This window comes from Vidua macroura, chromosome 3 (genome assembly GCF_024509145.1).
Source record: "Vidua macroura isolate BioBank_ID:100142 chromosome 3, ASM2450914v1, whole genome shotgun sequence".
NCBI classification, from domain to species: domain Eukaryota; kingdom Metazoa; phylum Chordata; class Aves; order Passeriformes; family Viduidae; genus Vidua; species Vidua macroura.
The window spans coordinates 100,561,094-100,581,371 of NC_071573.1; the positions used below are offsets into that span (position 1 = coordinate 100,561,094).

Consider the following 20,278-nt stretch of genomic DNA (forward strand, 5'->3'; position numbering starts at 1 on the left):
GACTAACACTGTGTGTCAAAAAATATTTTATTCTTTAATTGAAACAGAAGCTGAGCAGGTTCCACCTCCATGAAAAAAAATACAGTTAAAATTGGTTACACTATCAGCCTCCAGTAACACTCAAACAGCACATTATCAACAAAATAAAACCCAAGATGTTCCAAAGAAATATCCATGTTGTCCTCAAAATATTTGTTACACAGAATACAATCAAGTTTACTGGTTATGACAATTCATAGAATTTCTGCAATGTTTTCTTGAGATGCGTACAGTCCACTGCTGCAGTGCATCCAATAGCACAGTGTGTCATGTGCTACTTCTCCATAAAAAGGCCACTGAAATATCTGTCTGACTGTGATCCAGGCTGCAAACTGCTGTGCAGGCTCTCCCAAGAAAAGAAGTTTCCTGAAGATCTCACAGCTCATCTTTACCCAAGTCATCCAGATCCACATCACTGAGATCAATGTCATCTTCAACTGGAAGCTGTTAAAAAGGGAAGGTTTTGAGTACATGTTTAGAAGTGCTTAATGCCAGGAGATCCCTGAGTTGAAAAGATTCTTACTTCATCCTGCCTGAGAATAAAGCTCTCTCCTGTCATCTCTTTCATTCAGTGCACTCAAAGTGCACTAAGCACAGGACAAGTGAGCAACTAGGAGGTTGTTTTTTACTAATCAAAATACTCCAGATGAAGGCTATACAAATAAACGATGTAACAAAACCACTACCGTATTCAGTGTTTTTATCTATCTGAAGTAGATCAAAGGACTGCAGTAACTTTGGTTTTTACAACAATGTTGAACCTTAAGAAGGCAGATTTGGTCATCATATTATTTATTACACAGGCTTTACCTAAGAAGCTTTCTGGCATTAAGAACTTGATGGCAAGGTCAACATATTCAGAACTCTACAACACTGGGGTCACGAATGCATGCACTACCACCTCCCTTAGTCAGCACTGGTAATATTTCTGCCTCAAGTGATCCAGCTTTCAGATCATACATCCTAACAGGCAGGAACATCTGGTCTGCAATGTCAGATAATCAATGTACCATTTGGTCTGCCGGCAGGATAAAGATAATGGGAAACAATCAACGCAACTTGCCACAATCTTGTGAGAACAGGAACTTTCACACTGACAAATGTTAGTTACTCTATCCTGTCACTTCTGAACACAATTGCTGAGCACTTTCAGAAATGGAGTATCTCTTACCTCACCATCTTTGCCATCCCAAGGTTCAACTGAATGAATTTTGGGGAAAGCTCCACCACCCACTGGTGCTGTAGAACCACGACCAACAGAGAGCTCCCTGAGAAAAAACAAGTAGAAGTTAAATTTAAGAAATTCCTCCAACCTCTATTCACCTGGAACAGAGCCTGCTTCAGAACAGAGGAATACAAGTTCAAGATTTCATTTCTTTAAGTAGATCTAAACTGTCTGGATGCAAGAACTTCAAGAAGCTTTAAAAAATGACAGAGCCCTTAAAGCAGCATTGAAAATTTACAACTGGATTTGAAGACATCTGTTAGATAACTATTTCATATTTAAGCAGTGTAAAAATCACAGATAAGTGCAGCCTCTTTCACAGTTTATCACTTAAGGCAACTCCAAGGGGAGCTTGTAATTCTAGTTCTGAAGTCACCTGCAGGTGTTAGTGGAAATCACCAGTGATCTTTAGTGGAGACAGCCTCCATGGGTTCCAAAGGGTACAAGGTAACCAGCTTCGTTTGAGACACTCCATCCTGAGCTTGTTAGTTAGGCTTGCTCAAAAAGCGCAGCATTAAAATCCTGAGGAGCTAATCCCTTTGCATCTTTCAGAGGCAAATAAGACTGAATTAGCATTCCTCCCCAAATGGAGTTCACAATTTTTCTGCCCTTCACAGTGCCAATTTCCTTACTTGTAGTTAACAGTACTGACACTGCCTATTAGATTGCAGAAGCTGCCTACAGCAGCTGAGTGAATGGTCAGCCACACCAGCTATGATTATACTGCTTTCTCTAGGCAGCAGAAACTATTCTAGCAAGTAGTGCTGCATGATAAGACAATAAACAAACCAATTACCTAATGCAATATAAGCTGTTAAATTGGCTGTTGTGTCCTGGAAGCACCATCCAGCCTCACCCAGGAGAGGTTTCACTAAGGTGGACATTATAGACTAAGAAAATTTGCATGTCTGACAAGGGCAGACACTTTCACATGCATTAGTGCAAACCGTCTGGTATTTCTCTTCTTGCATCTATATCCTGAATTTAACTTGATGCCCTAAGAATGTTCTTTTTTTTTGGCATTAAGAAGGAAGTCTGATCACTTTCACAGATAAGAACATAGCACTGATTTCATTAATCCAGTAGGAACTGCATTCAATTAATGTGCTTCTTATGGCAAGGTGGGGAGAGGCTGTTGCATTTACTTTTGCAATTCTGGCTGTTCTCTGCCATTCTCCGAGGACAGACATGGAAATAACACTTCTAATGTAAGGTGTCAAGGGCTCTTGCATAATTTACAGCAGCTGGTACTTTATGTGTGTCCTGAGGTGACTTTATAATGCCTGTATCCCCATTTGTCTGTTTAGCCCAGAAATAAGTTTTGCACCTTTAAAACTGGTTCCAAGAGCAAAGGAAGAGAGAGAAGAAGCACAGAGTTTATTATCAGAAACTGCACTTACTCCCCCACATCCTTCTCCTGAACAGTGTTGTCTGCAGAACAGGCAGTGGGACAGAACTTTCCTTTGCTTTTAGTTAGGTTTTAGCTATCTAAGTGTCGTGGGGACAGGACATTTTCATGCTCATTATCCCAATCGTGGTTTCTGTTCCCTGTCCTCAGTTTGTTTTGTCTTCCTTCCCCCCCCCGGCTGGCTGCTGGCTCTGTTTTCCTCTCTTTTTTCTCTGCTTTTCGCTGGCTTGCTTTTTTGCCATTTTTTTTTCCTTTTCCCCGGTTTCCATTGTTCCCTTCCCCCCCCCCCCCCCCCCGAAGACATCGGACCTACTCCGGGCAGGAGCTCCCCCGGGGTCTGCGAAAGAAGCTTCGTACCCTCTGCGGCGAAGAGAGATACAGCTCAACCCCCTTGGACTGGTGAAAACATCTGTGGTCATCTTGGGCTATTTCTCTTGTGCTGGGGAGTGTTTTTTGTTGTTCCTTAATAAACAAGTTTTTTCCACTTCCCCTCTGAAGGAATTCCTCCCGAACCCGGTGGTGGGGGGAAGTTGCGGAGGGTTTGGTTTCCTATAAGGGGCTCCTTTGGAGATATTTTCCCCTAATTTGTCCTAAACCAGGACACTAAGGCAAAGAAGTTCCCTGGACTGTGGTTTTTCTTTTTCTTGGAACTGTTTAAACCTGCTCTGGACTGAAAACCTGGAAGAGCATCGGCAGCTCACATCTGTGGCCCACTGGGCCACGGCATTTCCTGTGCCAGAGGGACTGATAACAGACTGAGTGAGCCGAACTGCAACCCACAAAGGGGACTTTCTGAGTTAAGTCATCTCTTCAGAGCAGCAAGAGGTTTTATTGTTAAATATTGTTGGGGTTTTTTTGTTTTTGTTTTTTTTTTGTGCTGGTAAATGCTTTGCCTGTTAAGTAAACAGGTTTTTTTTTTCTATTTTTCGCCAAGGAAATCTTTTCCCAAACCAGTTGGGGGAGGGGCTGCTTGAATTTGCTTTCTAGAAGAACCCCTTTAGAAGTTTTCTCCCAAATTTGCCCTAAACCAAGACAAATACATTATTCTGGTGCTGACCATGGGGCTTGAGAAAGTGGAAAAACCCCGTACGAACTACATTTTAGTTGTACTTTCCCTGTATTGGGATAAAGCAGTCAGTAGCCATGTTCATAATGAATTCATCATGTCTCTTGGGGTGGAGGCCTTCATGTGGTTCTGGTTGTTAGGCTTTTTTGAGGTTTTAATACCTTTCCAGTCCCTATGCTTTTTTTCTTATCTGGAAATAGCTCCAGTATTATCCCTAACATGTAACTTTTACAGTAGAGGGGCATAGATTAGAATAGCTATTGTGCTGGGCTCTGTGATTATGAGTTATAGGGAGTTTACAAAGGTACTGGAGTCTGTTCAACATACGTATGGTTTATGGTTTCTTCATCCTACCCTGCATCCTAGTTCCAGTAGCAAGTTTTGGGGGTTTATTGGTAATTGCATCCAGCTTGTTAGAGGAGGAGCAGGGGATGAGGCTTTTCAGCCTTTCCTTTCCTTCTTCTCCTTTGAATCTGTTAAGTCACTTTTTGAGAATGTTCAGTTTCCACTAAATGTTAAAGATACCAGTGTCCTAGTATTTAATCTAGTAAGCTTCCTTTATATGGTCTGTAGCTTGTCTAGAGTGAGGGCTGAGATGTCCAGAGGAGCTGATGAGACCCCTAGCCCAGAAGTAGACCCAGGCATGGAAAATCCTGAGTGGTGTAGAGAATGAGAGGATATGGGCCAAACTCTGAAGGAATTTTCTGAGCATGTCTGGCACAGCAGTGCTTAATGGTGGAGTCACTTTATTCAAGGCATGACAATCTACTGTCAATCTTTATTTTCTTTCAGATTTGTGTACAGGCTAAATGGGAGTGTTGAAGGGTGATTGGGTTTTCCTGACCACCCCTTAGCTCTCTAGCTCATGGATTATCTTCTGGATGGGAATCACAGCATCTTGAGTTGTTCTGTACTGTTGGCGGTTCACTGTCAAAGTGGGAATTGGTACTCATTGCTCTTCCCCCTTCAGAAGTCCTACTGCAGATGGGTTCTCTGATAGTCTAAGCAAGGTGATTAATTGCTTAACACCTTCTGTCTCTATAGCTATCTTAAACACCCACCTAAGTCTCTTTGGGTCTTTGAAATACCCTTTTCAGAGGAAGTCTATGCTTAAAATGTATGGAGCTTCTGGGCTAGTCACAGTAGAGTATTTCTTTCACTTATTTTTAGTCAGGTTTGCATCAGCTTTCATTAGAGTAAAATCTTGTGATCCCTCTGTCATGCTAGCAATAGAAACAGATTCTGCCCCCACATGTCTTGATGGGATTAATGTGCACTGTGCACTAGTGTTGACTAAGACTTTATATTTTTGAGCTTCTGATGTGCCAGGCTAATGAATCTACACAGTCTAAAAAATATGGTTTTCCTTAGTCTCTACCTGGATAAAGGCAGGGTCCTTCTAAGCTTGGTAATTCTTCTTTCCCTGGGCATATGTTCTCGAGGTTCTTTTAAGGGGATTGAACATGTTGTCATCATCATCATACCTGGCAGATTGGCTACGGGCTACTGGAGCTGCTTTTTTCGGTGGAACTTCCTCTCTGAGCCTTGCTGTCTTTTAATTTAAGCACCAGAGCCAGAGCATCAGTAGATTTTCTATCCTTCAAGTTTTCTCTATAATCACACAGGAAGAACCACAGCCCAGCTTGTGGGGTGTACCTGCTTTCCCTATCTGGGGGATGTTTGCATTTGGTACCAGAGCTTTTGATCTGTACTGCTGAGATTTGGAGAAAGCCCTCTTTAATTTCTTCTCTAATTTCTTCTTTGAGTTTCTTGTGATTCTCCTCTTATGTAATTTCTGCAGACATGTCTCTACAGCTGTGATTCTTACATGTGTTGGGCCATGCACAGCATCTGCAGGTGCTCAGAGCTTCTTTGCCATACTAAGCACGGTCTCCTCTCTGTCATCTTGCTTCATGATTGCTAAAGCAGAAGTGCATTTTTATGGGCCAAGTCGCATAAGTTTTCGCCATATCATGTATGTATAAGGTTTTAAGTCTGGATTTAGTGTTTAGATCATTTGAGAAGACAATTTCTGCTACTGTTGTTTTTTTAATTGTTGAATCCCTTGTTTTATGGTCTTTCACTGGGTTTGCTGCATATAGAGATCATCTATACACACAAAGATTTGTGTCACACTTCCTAGGACCCGTGCCCAGATACTGTGAGGGTTTTCCCCCTTATCATTCTTTGGTTGATACCTGGATCATGTGATAGGGATCTTAAATGCCTCATTTTAGTACTATCTAGAATTGTAGCCTCACCTGCAGCATCCCAAAGATGGACTAACCAACTAATTACAGGTTCATCAGGTCCTTGGGTGTAATACTTTCTTAGGCCATAGAAGTCCTTCAGGGAAAAGGACTTAATAGTGACTTCTGATGTCACTAGTTAACTAGTTAGTTAATGGGTGTTAACTAACTAGATGCACTTCGTTAGATGTTGCTCTCAATTTTTGAAAGATCCCCCACACCCAATGCTTTCAAGGTGGTTTTTAATAGTCTGTTAGTCTAGTCTGGCATTTCCAGCCAGAGGGACTAATGAGAGACTGAGTAAGCCCAACTGCAACCCACGAAAGTGACTGTCTAAGTTAGTCATCTCTTCAGAGCAAGAGGTTTTATTGTTTAATATTGTTCATTTTTTTTGTGCTAGCAAATGCTTTTTCTGTTAAATAAACAGTTTTTTTCCCACTTTTCTCCAAGGAAATCTTTTCCCAAATGAGTTGGGGGTGGGGCTGCTTAAATTTACTTTCTAAAAGAACCCCTTTAGGATTTTTTTCCAAAATGTGTCCTAAACCAGGACAATGTAGAAGCACAGTTCCCACTTCACTTTGACCACACTAAAGTAACAGTTTAAGTTTAGTTGCTCTGTTTCAGTGCTGCTGCTACCTTGTCATCCTCTCAATTTCCTTTCCCTATTCCATTCTTCTCAGTACTGGCTCTTGCTCAGCTACACAAGAGAGAGTTGCACAGGACTTGTGCTGAGCAGTGAGTTATTGGATGGATTGTTTCAACTCTCCCAATCTATTTATCAAGTGCCAGGAGAATGGAAAGGTGGGAGGGGGAAGACAGGACCAAACTGAATCAGAAAGATGAACAGCAATATATACAACTTCAAGAACTTCAACAGCACCCATTATGATTCCCATTGTGAGTCCCAAACTGGGGACTTTCACATTACTAATGACTGGTCAGAATGCACCATCTGAATTAAATGGAATTCATTAGTAAGTTATTTCTTAAGTTACAAGAGAAACAGAAATTTTCAACATCAAAGTCTACTTCTGTTTTCAAATACTGTACTAAAACTACCTAAGTCTAAATGGCCAACTTAATGCTGCACAAAAAGGTAACGACTGCTTTATTGCAATCGCCATGGAAACCATTCCTTGACTCCACAGAATTCTCATCTTAATGCTCCTTAACCATGCAAGTCTTGTGTGATGCAGGAAAGTTGTCTTGTAGTCTAAAGAATCATAGCCCTAGATACAGAAAGATTTAAGTCACTTAAAGATTTCATACCTGAGAAACTCATTAATCCCTTGCTCACTGAATGATCCTTTCAGAAGGGCAAATTTCATCTTCCGAGCATTAACAGCAGCCATTGCTGGATACCCAAAGCCTCCAATCCCCAGAGAGCTCTCAAGATCTGATTGAGCACCTGCTTCTGTCCACAGCCACCTTGAGGAAAAGATGAAATAGAAAATTAATAATGAGGAGAGACACCACAATAATTTTCAAATCACATATCCAGAAATGCTGCAGAGTTCAAGCAGGGCTCTTGTATTGCCTTTGACACTTTCAAAGTCAGCAGGATAAAGGAAAGTCCTGATCCTGAACCTTGCAAAGAAGAAAGCCCCCTCTCAGCAGCACCTCTAGGCCAGCCCCACCCACACAACCACCAAAACCTGGATAAGAACAGCCACTAAACACAGTGCAGGGGAAGAACTATGTTAGCAAGGTGAACACACAGCTACACTTTAGCTGGTATTAAGGGGAAGGTTTAAAAGTACTGAAGTCACAGATCTAAAGATTACAAAGTCCTGTCCAAATATCACTATGGAGGATTTCTAGCTAAGGACACTCAGTCTCAGTTCCTCTCATCTTAGCAAGACCCCTGAGGAACCTCTGGAACAAGCCAATCTCAGCATTTTCCCCAGGCTTTCATGCCATTTTGCTCCTGTTCACAGCAGTTAGTGTGACAGAACACCTCTCACTCTGCTGAGAAGTCCCAGATATCCTAACCTGCACCTAAGAAAAGGAGGAGTAAAGGCATAGCCTGCTGGCCTGTTTCTTTGAGAGCATGAAACATGTTAATGAACTGCAATTTACATGTTTCTTTTAGAATTGAAAAGTCACACCGGCACACTCACTAACCAGCAAAAGATGGTAAAAAAAACTTCCCTAAAATACTTGAGTATTCAGGACAAGAGTAAAAGATGCTTAATCTCATTAATGCTTAGGTATCACTTGTAAATGCAGAATTTGAGAGGTGAATGAAATTAAAAAAAAAAGGGCTATTCTAAAGTCACAGCATTCCCTTCTCCAATAATTAGTGAAATACCAAGATATGCTTCCCTGAACAAGGAACAACTCTTTCTGTAGCTTAAACAAGTATCATGCAAATTTTATCCCATTTACCCCCAGAAATGCTCACATCTTTTCCAAGATGACCAGTGGACAATAACACTTACCCCCACATTTTCTTTTTGTATTTTTCAGCCATTTTTAACATGACATCCAGGTAAGAATTTCTCCCTGAAGCTCCTGTTTTTTAAACAGAATTGGACAAGTAAAAAACCACAACTACATGCTTTAAGTGACAAATTCATACAGAAGTCTGCTTGTTTCTATGTGTACCTGTGTCAAGAATATGAGGCAGGACAGAAATGATGCAGAGCTGATGAGCATCACAGGTACTTTTCAGAACATCCTCATTAATTATCTAGAAGAAAGCACACAAAGTCAATGACAGTAAGATCTGGTTCTTCAGTTGTGACTGTACTTCACTCCAACAGCCTAATAACTCCATCCTGCAAGGCAGTAAGCATTGAAACAACTTGACAAAAAAGCTTACAAGTCTCTTCTACTTCACTGGTCCTCCAGTACAAGAGTAATTTACAAGGAATTCACGAAGTCTTCTGTTGAGACTTGCAGCAACAAGAAACTGCAGTACCAAAAAAGGCTTATAGAAGGCACAGTCAGGTGTCACTTCTTGCTCAACATCACTGTTCCTGCCCAAGGCTGGAAAGAGCACCCCCAGGCCCATGCGAATGCCTGCGAGCACAAGGAGAGCCAGCAGATGCAGCCTTTGCTGTGGATGAGGATGTTCAAGCAACAGTAACAGCAACACTGGGTTTGTGATATCTGTCTCAAAAAGGAATTGATCCGGTGACCTACAACAATGGTCTCCAACCTTTGATTGTGCATCCTACCAGTAAATAAATTTCTAAGCATGAGCCTCTGATATATATAAATCAATTATATGCATACACACATACATCAACATGAATTGATGTATTAATATTAGAAAGTATACAAAATAAAAAAATTAGAAGGATAAGAGAGATGAAATAAGCACCATATAAAAATATTGTTATTAATAGTACAGGTATTTTTTGGTTTTTTTCTTCCTGCATCCCAATGGACTGTCTTGTGTGCACCTCACTTTGGAGACAACTGATCACCATTTCAAATCTACCAACAGCAAGCTGAAAAAAGAAGTTGCCTGACAAAGGGTGGAGTTTTTTGGACAACAAGCAAAACTACTCATCACACATCTCCTAATGGACAGCTTGCAAATGACAAGGCCCTGCCCTCTTACTGTACGAAAAGAGATGGGGAACAGAACTCAACTTTTTCACTCATTCCTCAAGAGCAGATTCAGACACCCTGGCACCATCCTGTTAACGCCTTCACAATTCTGATCATCTTCCAGACAACAACAAATTGATTGTAGAAATAAACATTAAGCTTTTTGTTACTCAAAGCTTGTCATCCTTTACTTTCTGGGGCAAAACTGTGCAGAAGCATCACACTTAGGCAGTTTTATGTAGAGTTCATACAGACCAGTAAAAACTGCTGCCAAGAGTATGATAGAAAAGAAATTTGAGAAAATTATGTATAGGTACCTCCAGGAGCTCAGGTGGCGGTGCATTATCAGAAAACAGGTCCAGAGCACGAGCAATGATATCAGATCTAGTTCTCCCACCATCATAATCAACAGGGTCTTCTCCTTTCTGGAAGATTTTAATGGTGGGAAATCCACGAATCTGCAAGACAAGTTTAAACCATCAGCTCAAATAAACTTGAATATTTATGGTGGAAATTATCTGCTTGTCTGATGTCCTCTAAACTAAGAGCAAGGGAGGAGATTCAACATCTTCATGTATCGAGTCTCACATGTTCTGACTAGACTTGAATTTTGTAGCTTCCTACCTTTGCAACAATTCAAACCAAGGTGAACGTACACTAAAATGCTGTTCGGGGTTTTGGCCTGATGAACCAGCAATGGTTTTATCTCAGTTTAGATGCACCAAGCACAGCAGGTTTAAGCACTGTGAGGACTATGTTTACCCTTGATATTTATTAAACAGTAATTTCCTGATTTGTCTGGGGATGGACAACACTGGGCCTACACGGCAGTAACTGGACCTTAAAAACTCCTTCTGCTACACTTCCAGTAAATCTTGCTCACTGTTCCCTCTACGTTGTCAGCCATGTGCACTTAGAGGGAAACTACGCAGCTCACTGTAAGCTCTGTGGACTGTACTAAAAATTCAAGAGTATCCATTCTTTTTTGGTGAGCAATACACTTGATCTGGGCAACTGATACTGAGTGATCCCTGATAACTGGCTCCATGGGTTCCAGAGATGCCCAACCAGCCTACAGTCTCAAGAAGGAGACCTCTCACTCCAGATAATAAAGGTATACAAGATGTTATGGAAATAGATAGCCTTTCTCCTCAGCAACAACCAGAATAATTATTTTCCTCTTTCTCCATTTATTTATGTTGTTACTGACATTCATTAATTATTTGTGGGAAACAAATTGAATGTGTCACTTATTTTTGGCAAAAAACATTTAAGTAGTACCAGATTAAGGAATAGCTCAGTAAGGATTGAAGAGAAATCTGATTTGGTAGAGATGAAAAGGAAATTGTAACCACTGCAGAGCACACTCACCCCATATCGGCTTGCCAGCATCTGGTTGACTGTTGCATCTACTGCAGCCAGCTTTACTTTTCCTTTTGTTTGCTCCTTCACCTCAGTGGCAGCAGCTGCCCATTCTGGCTCCAGGCTGAAAACCAGAGTACAAGTGCCCTAAGCTGTCTCAGATCTACAAAAGTATACCACACTTAAACATTATGTAGCATGTTTTACTCAAGAAAAATAGTCTCTTGCTGAGAATAACAGGTAAGAGGGTTATCTAAACAAGACTGATGTCCTGCATCTGAAGGAATGTAAAGTTTAATATAACTTCCAGTTCTTGTTTCTACTGGTAACTGGGAATTTTACTGCTAAGGAGGAGTGCAGCCAGAGCAGCACCAAGGGGCCCTTTGCAGAAGCCCACAAAGTTTCGTTAGATCACCTTACAAAAAAAAAAATCACTTCTGGTATACCAGAGATGCAAGGTCTCTTTTAGGAGATTAAGGGTATTACACAAAACAGGCACTAACAGGAACTGAATTGTTAAAGTAAAACCTCATTTACTTTTTGCAGTGCCCACACCATGGGGCATAAAACTCCACCATCCACACATCATCGCTATTTATGACATTCTTATCAAAGCTGTCATCAGTCAGCTCAATCACATCCTTCTTATCTCCACCTCCGCTCTCCCGGCTCTGTAAGAAACAAACAGACCCTCACATAAGAAGTAACCAAAACTCGTCTCCCACACAGGCCAACTCCTATGTGTGTCACATTGAACCAAACCATCTTTATTTGAGCAAGATACAAAACAGGCAGTGTTAGGTCATACAACTTTAACGTTCCCTTTTTAGAACTGACAATACACACAGCCTACTCCCCACAGCACTTTCAAGACACAGCAAATGAACCTTCTCATGAAAAAAGAGAAATAGGGTCAAACTGACTACCAAGAAGATGTGGGAACATTTTTTCAATTCTTCATGCACTGACCTGTCCATGAATAAAGTGGTCTCCAACCCCCACCTCCATCTGGAACCAAGTCCTGGTTTCCAGGCAAAACAAACGTATGGGAGTGTGATATACACTACAGGGTACAGTCCACCCAGGTCTTCTATGTGGCCTTCCTGAGGATGTCAGAATGTACTTGCACCGTGACCTAGAAATAGTAGTAGGAGCCGGAAGCTTTTCAATTTACCTTCAGGAAGAAATCCAGCAAGCCAACTTCAGGAAAACCCTACTGAGTTAAAAAAAATCTGTCTAATTTAGATTAGGATTAGGCAAAACGGTACCTGAACCACCTGGAGAATGGGGCTAACAGGAGCCCCTGTTCAAAGGGAGATGCACCTGGAGAGTGACAGCCCCATATACCAGCACGCACTGAGAACCTGACTAGCTGGAAAGCAACTTTTCAAAGAGGAACATGAGTGTCCTGGTGGACAAGCTGAATATGAGCCAGCACTGCAATCCTGTGGCAAAGGTGGTCAACAGCCTCCTGAGCTGCACCATGCAGAGTTGCCAGAAGGTCTGAGAAGGCAATCTTCTGCTCAATACAATGTGAAACACCTGGAGCGCTGGGTCTAGTTCTAGGCTCCCCCACAGAACAGGCATGCACACACTGGAGCAAGTCCAGCCAACAGTCAGAGCTGATTAAGGGCTTTGAGCATCTGACATGTGATGAGAGTGTGCAGGAGACAAGAGAAAACAAAGGCAGGCTCTTGCTGCAACAAGAGACAAAAGGGACTAAGTTGAAATATAGGAAATACCATTCTATGATTCTATAACCTAAAACATAAGAGGAAAGATTTCTATGTGAACGCGGTCAAACATTGGAACAGGTAGCCCAAAGAACGCAGTCCATTTGGAGTCTCAGTTCTTGGAGATACAACTTTAGGGGACACAGCCCTGAGCAATCTGCTCCAGATGGCCCTGCACTGGGCAGGGCACCTGGACTAGATAAAACTCCAGACATCTCTTCCAATTCTGTGACTGAGTTGGGAGCTTTGATCTCCTGTACAAGACAGTCTCCAGCTGAAAAGCAAACACACATTCCCTCAAATACCTGTTTTCCAGAGCTGTATCCTCCACTTCTGCCATGAAGACGTTCTTTCACCAGGGACCGAAGAGCACTTAGAGCAGCATCAACTATAGCGTCGCTTGTCCTGCCACCTGCAGTGCAGCAAAATAATGATCAAACCATCAAAAGGCCAGTTTAAAGTATGCCCCTAACTTAATTACAAACTTAATCCTCCCTCACCCTAATGATCTTTCAGGAAAAGCAGGACTGGGCTATGAGTGATAAGGTACTAGTGGTGGGACATCTGACTTAAACACAAGCAGCAAGACAGACTTCACTACACCTTTTCTGATGAGGAGTGACTCTTATGGCAAGCTCCAAATAAACAGGAAGAAAGGAATAATTCCTTGAAACTCCCTATCAACTTCCAACAACTATGAACTGCAGGTGAGGCTATTAGATAATGCTAAGATATACACAATTTGGTCAAACCACTCCCACCCATCTGTCTCTCCATTACTACAAGCTCTAGACAGGGAGGAAAATCCACTCAACACAGCATTAATAGCTACCATGATTACTGCATTCAGGGAAGGTTTTAGGCATGCAACATCTAAAAATTCATCACATTTACCCTGATAATCCTCTGCTTTGTTTTTGTTGGCTCCAAATATCTTGATAGTTGGAAACCCTCTGACTCCATACTGTCCACCCAAGGACTGATGTTTATCTGCATCTACTGCACCCACTTTCACTACACCCTGCAGAAACAAAACAAAAAATGACACCCAAGACTTCTACAGCAATTTAATACCTTTTCCCTGCTGGGGGCACATGGGAAGGGGGGAAGAGAGAGGGGCAGTTACTAGGACTGCAACAGAAGAGAGGTATTTTACCCCACAAGCACTAAACTACAGAACACTATAAATGTCCACTTCTTTCTTCAGCATGACAAAATAAATTTTAAATTGTCTGGGCTATTATTTAGTTGGGGTTTTTTGTTTAGTTTTCTAAGAAGGAGAATATATATTTCACATTGGCAAGAGTTCAGCTAATCACAACATCACTAATTTTTCTGTAATTAAAAAAAACAGTCAACACCAATGGCTTACAAAGCTGTTTTCAGTCCTAGAGAATAGTAATGGGAATTCACAGGGGCAGAATTTACTTTCTTCCTCTACAATTCAATGGCTTCTTTTAAAAAGGATACAACAAACCAAATCAAACAAAAATTCTGAGTTTTCAGGTGCCTGAATAACACTTTTCTGGCTAGACAAGTATGACTAAAGTAATAATGGTTGTAAGGACCAAACCTCTCCACATTCTCAATCCAGATGTCAAACAGCCACTCTCTTCAATACACTTCCACAAGCACATTTGAAAGGCTAAACTTACTTTTAAAGCTGTTGCTGCTTTCTTCCACTCAGGAGTTAGCCTTTGACAATGACCACACCTTTTAGAAAAAAAAAAAAACAAACAAAAAACTGTAAATGCCATTCACATGCCACAACTATTTAGCAGTCACAGCAAACTGTAGGAGACTGAGGATTTAGTCATGAAGAGGAAAAGAGCCTGTGCCACAAGATCATACCATCACTCAGGCTTCTGAAGAAAAACCTCCACATTATACAGACTGCAGCAACAAGAGACACAGCAAGGCTTCCCCTAAACCTCTCAGTCCAGAGTCAAGCTATCGCAACAACAGGCCATTTTCTCCAGAATGTGGAGCTTTGGATGGCAATATAACAGAGGATTTGTACAAAAATGGAATATATATATCACCAGAATTTAAATGGAATAAAGACTCCATACTCTGGACCTGAGCAGAAAGAAGACAAAGAGGGATGCTAAATTAAGATGCACAAAGCCAATATTTTTAAATGGAAATTGGAAGTTTTAAGTGTGAATTCAGATCTGTGCTTTCACATCAGAATTAGGCTCAGAAACACAGAAGTGAGAGACTTGCTCACTTACCTACTGCACTTTAATCAGTCATTTTTAATACTAATTTAACCAGAATAAATCAAGAAGAAAAATGGCATAGGTTTTGCTACCAGGGTCTATTTGCAAACTTGAAATGCCAATTCCTGCTTTTTTCCCCTCATGAAAATAATTTAAAGCAGAAATCCCAAGTACAGTTATTTTGCTAGTCATGAGGCCATCAAACCGTGCTGCCAACAATTGAATGAAACCTTGGGCTATCAGCAGCAGATTCCTGTGCTGCTTCTCTGTCATACGAGCAAGCAAGTACACAGCTGCAGTTCTTACCATGGGGCATAGAACTCCACGAGCCACAGGTTCTCGCTCTGAATGACCTCCTTGTTGAAGTTAGTTGGTGTGAGCTCTATCACATCATCACTGGCTGAATATAAACCGTTAACTGCCAGGAACAAAGTGCAGCTCACCGTGCCTACAAGGACAAGCAAAGACATCAGCAGTCCTGCTGAACATTTAAGACTCTCCTGTTGCCATGGCTAAATCATCTCCCCACTCTTTGCAAATCAGCAGTGGTGGGAAGGGATTCCAGTTAGACCAGATAAAAAAGGAAGTTAAGGCAAGATAGATGCTTCCCCTCCTCACTTAAAACATGATTCCATAGGATCACGTAAAATAGGGTCTTGTGCCTAAAGCTAGCTGGAGTTACACCACTCCTGCTATGGCTCTCCAGAGAGACTTGTGTCACAGCTCCTACCCTAACTCCTGCTGGCACCAGACCACCAGAACTTCTGCAGGGATCCCCACCATCAGCTATGTTTTCTTTCAGTTCTTATACACTCCTAAGCCAATTGTTCAAACCTCTTGCACAGCAGGCACTCAAATACATCTTTTATAGGATCACATCATGCAGGATTGTCCCAACTAGGCTCGGCACTGTTACAGTGATTTTAGGACCAGCACTTGATGCACTGGTAGTGCATCATTCTTGCTTGTGAGGATCTTAGTCTACCATTGATTTATGTTTTTAGGAACAGACCTGGACAACAACAGCTAAATCTCTCTGGTTAACAACTCAAGCACCCTGAGAACGCTAAGAAAATAACACTAAAAGATAGAAGGAAATTGCATTCTCTTATGGCTTTGTACTTCTGATTATTTCTGGAACTTATTATTGCTTGATACTTTGTACATAAAACCTCATAATCCTTCCTTCTACCTAGTCAGGGAGATTGAGACATGACAAGCATTTCTGTAACAAAATCCACCCAGCAAAAGACTTTTTCTTAATCCACTAAAGACTGGAAAGAGTAGGAGCTCAGACACTCAAGTTAGAACCAGACATAAAAAAGCTTTGCTGCAAGTGGCTAACAACTTGAATGGGAAGCTGCAGATTCTCTCTCAACATGACAGAAAAACAGGTCAGTGATGCAGAAACTCTACAACACAATGGTATACAGACTGCACAGCATCACCTATACTTTATCAGTCCCAAGCAACAAAAGTCAATTTCATTACCCCCATTCTGCAAGAGAGTGAAGCTGGCAGAAGTAACATCTTCCAGGTTACTCAAGCAGAGATCAGGACTGAATTGCCACACTATCAACCAGTCCCCTCTCCACTGCACCACTACCCCATCCTAATGGTTTCTTCTAGCACGATGACCCAACCCTTTTCTTCTGGGGTGATCAAAATGGGTTTCCACCACCAGATGTATGTGTTAGATTGGCTCTGTCTCTTCAGTACACCCATACATAAGCAGCACTTCGTGAGCATTGGAAAACTGACTTCCAAGGCAATCTGTGGAGCTGTCACAGCATGTTATGATGACCTACAGTAGGAGCTGCTGCTGGGGTAGAGCAACAAAAAAAGGATGGAAAAAGCTTCTTTTTGTTAGTCACTCTCAAGAGAAAAAACCTCCTATAGACAGAATGTGACCATTAAACTGAAATCAGCATATTCTTGCTTCACCTTTTAGGTGATCCCTAGCAGAATACTTTCAGAAGACAGAATTCACTCAGCCACTTCTGTCTCTTGAAAGAGAGAAGTTCTAGCTTATGTAAATACACCTGCTACAGAGAACTCACAAAAGAAAGTACATGGTGAAATTCACCTAGTCCCCCATCACTGCATCATTTTTTAAACTATGAGTCATAAACTGGTGGCATAACTTTCCTTTCTATAGTGAAACATTCAAGGTTTAATTCAACTTCAGCAAATAAAAAGATAATTTTCCTACAAGCATCAAGCCAGATAAATGTAAATCTGTCCTTGTTATTATGGAAAAAAGAAACAGATAATCTGACTTCAAAAGCTGTTTTCTAATGTAAGCAAATCACACAATCAGAAGCATCAATAAACCAGCTAAAGCAGCTCCATGCTGCTATTACTAGTCCTAACTGAAAAACAAATATGAGATCTATTATAAAACAAAAAGCTTCTGTCCCGGGATGATGATAACGATTCTATGAACTTCCTCCTACAATTACCCCCTCCTGCAGCAGTGCTCGGTGTGCCGAGGCCCACACATCCCCGCACACGTGCGCTGGGCGAGCCATAGCCTGGGGCAGAGCTCCCAGCACCTTCGGCGTTTCCATCGGAAGAGCCCCAATGGGAATCGTTTACCGATTCCTCCGGCACACAAGAGGCAGGGGCAGGCAATGGGGAACACCAGCCCCCTCGGACTTCTCCGTCTGACCTCGGTCATTGCTCTCTTGCTGTCCTCAAAGCACCAGATCGCAAGGCAGGGCAGCCAAGCACGCACAACACCGCTGCTTACTCAAATCAAATAAAGTCTTTGATTAGGGTGAGAGATAACCATCGTTTTCTTTTCTTTTCTTTTTTTTTTTTTTTTGGCTTTTTCTTTCTGCTGGGATCTTTAGGATCTCTCTACGTGTGCTTCGCTGACCCACCAAGCAATCCCCCGCCCCCGCGGCACAGACCGGCCACAGCCGGCCCGCGACTGCGAGCGCTGCCCCCACAGAATCAATGGGGTTAGGAAAGCACCCTGAGATCACGTCCAGCCCATGACCGATCACCCCAAACAGACCATGGCACCGACCAGTCTTTCCTTAAACACTTGTAAGGACGGTGACTCCACCACCGCCCCGGACAGCCCGTTCTAATAGCTAATCACCCTATGTATAAGGAAATCCGTCCTAATGTCCAATCTAACCCTTCCCTGGCGCAGCTTAAGACTATATCCTCTAGTCCTGCTGCAAGCTGCCTGGAAGAAGAGGCCGATCCCCACCTGGCTGCAACCCCCTTTCAGGAGGCCCGCGGAGCGGCCGCACAGCCTCGGGCCCCGCTCCCTCCCGCCGAGACGGGGTCCGCGAAGCTGGGGAAAGGGAAGCCGCGTCCCACCGCCCCCTCAGACCGCCCCCCAGGCCCTCACGGCTCCTACCCCACCACAGCCGGCCCGCGCCGCGCACCCCCATGGCTGCCCCGCGCCCTCGGCCGCCGCCGCCACCGCCACGGCCTACGTGCCCAGCCCCGCCCCGCCCCGCTCGCGCCACGCGCCCCGCCGTGGCCGCCGCGCATTGGCCGCGCCGGCGCCCGGGCGGCGCCGCAGCCAATGGGGAACGGCCGCGCCAGCTGCTGCGGCACGCGGGGGGCTGGGGAGGCGCTGAGGGGCGGAGGAGGAGGAGGGTGGCGGCAGCAGCTGGGCAGGGCTTGGAATCTCGGAGCTGCTGGGGGCATGACCGTGGTCAGTTCTGGTGCTCTGGGAAATCTCGCCCAGTCTGTTTCCGGTTTCCGCGGGTATTGCCCTGTTCTGAGCGCCCCCAGCCGCTCCCGCCTCAGCGCTGGCGGGTGCCCGGGCCTGGGCCAGAACTCGCGCAGGCCTTCAGGGAAAAGAAAGACAGGCCAGGGATTTATCCTGTTAGGTGGCCGAGCTGCTTTGCTACAGCCTCTGTGAAAACCAAGGCAGGGATCTAGATCTGAAAAAAAAGATTTTGAAGTCGCAAGGTCGCTTGTAGAAATTAGCCTGGCTGAGTCTCCTGCAGTCTGGGGAAATACAAGCAGAGGGAGGGGACTGGTGCATGCTGATAAAAGGGCTGTTAAACCCCAGGTAAGCTGCCTGCATCCGACAGAATGCTTGGAAAGTTTTGAGTCCAGGAGCACAGCATGTAGGTGGTTCTTCAGTATGAAATATCAGCATTCCAGTTCAAAAACATTGGAAACAACTGATTCGAAAAGCTGCTATTCCACCCCCTCCTCTCCCAAAGACTGCACATTGCAGGTGGGCCCTAGGGTTTGGGGCTATATATTGGGCACAGGTCCAGACAAATGCTTGCAGGACTAGGATTACACGATTAAGTGAGCTGTGAATTGTAGTAATAGCAGCTGAATTTAATGTACCATTGAAATAGATTTTTTCAGCAGTTACTTCTGAAGCGGTCTAAGTTTTATCCCCATCCACACCCCCACTGCTTCATGCTCACAAATTGCACTTTTCAGTAGGGTTCAGCCCTGTTTTTTGAGAGAATGAAATTGTTAGCACGGTAAGAACAGGTAGCTGTTTTCACCCTCAAGTTTTTCCAGAAATTAGGACAAAGAAATACATGGAATAAACATTTTAATCAGAATGGCTACAAAATACTGACGTCTTGGCATTTCCATCCATAAAAGGGGCAGGCTGCTGAGCAGGCAGGTTCAGGTTTGTGAACTTTTGTAGATCTTAAAACATGTCTATTATTTTACTGATTCCTAAAGCAAACAGGAGCTGCTTTGCAGACCATCAATGAGTATTTCTCGAGTGTCTGGTACGTTCCAGTGGTATGGTGAAAAAACTAAACATGAGATGTTATGGCACTATTGAGCAATTAGCATGACGTTAGCTCCAGGTAAAATTCTCAAACCCAGAAATCATAAAAGAATCGTTTCATGGTGTGTAAATTAGCAGAGAAAATTGAGAATTTGGGTGAGGGGAGAGAATGGCTAATAGAAGGGTCTGCATAAGGATAAGAGTGATTTCTTTTCCATGGGTGTCTGCTATAGTAAGTTGAATGGTTGTATTTAACATTTCCATAGCACCTAGAAGCACATGTTAAAGTAGCTATTGCCGAATAAGATCATTTAACAGAGATTTTTACTGCCTTGTCAAATTCCTGGAGAGTTTCTGCAGGAAACCGTTCTACAGAAACAGTTGGATTTTTTTTTTTTTTTTTTTTTTTTTTTTTTTTTTTTTTTTTTATTTCGTGTTCTGGAAATACGCATAAGGTAGTGCCAATAAAACCTTCACCATGACTAATATTAGTCGAGTGATAAATAACGATGGAAACAGGGAAACGATAGAAGCTATGTTAGAAATGAGTTGCCTTCAGGCAGAACTCATTAAGGATGGTAATGAGCTCGCGTGGGGCTTTCTATCTCAGTGAAGACAGTGCTTGAATGGAGTCTCGACATAGATTTAGATGCTGTTTCTCCATTGCAGCACGAA

The 20,278-nt window shown here is 42.9% G+C and overlaps 1 protein-coding gene across 1 annotated transcript; it reads right to left on the bottom strand.

The window, feature by feature from the left end:
* Positions 1-9: 9 nt before the first annotated feature.
* PDIA6 (protein disulfide isomerase family A member 6) lies at positions 10-18,319 on the bottom strand. The gene is made up of 13 exons (XM_053972521.1): positions 18,242-18,319; positions 15,172-15,313; positions 14,299-14,356; positions 13,538-13,664; positions 12,949-13,055; positions 11,448-11,581; positions 10,920-11,034; positions 9,866-10,006; positions 8,595-8,679; positions 8,429-8,501; positions 7,257-7,415; positions 1,211-1,307; positions 10-483 (listed from the first exon to the last, which is right to left on the bottom strand). The coding sequence occupies exons 1-13, from the start codon at positions 18,273-18,275 to the stop codon at positions 415-417; spliced, it is 1,341 nt and encodes a 446-aa protein (XP_053828496.1). The 5' UTR covers positions 18,276-18,319; the 3' UTR covers positions 10-414.
* Positions 18,320-20,278: the final 1,959 nt, after the last annotated feature.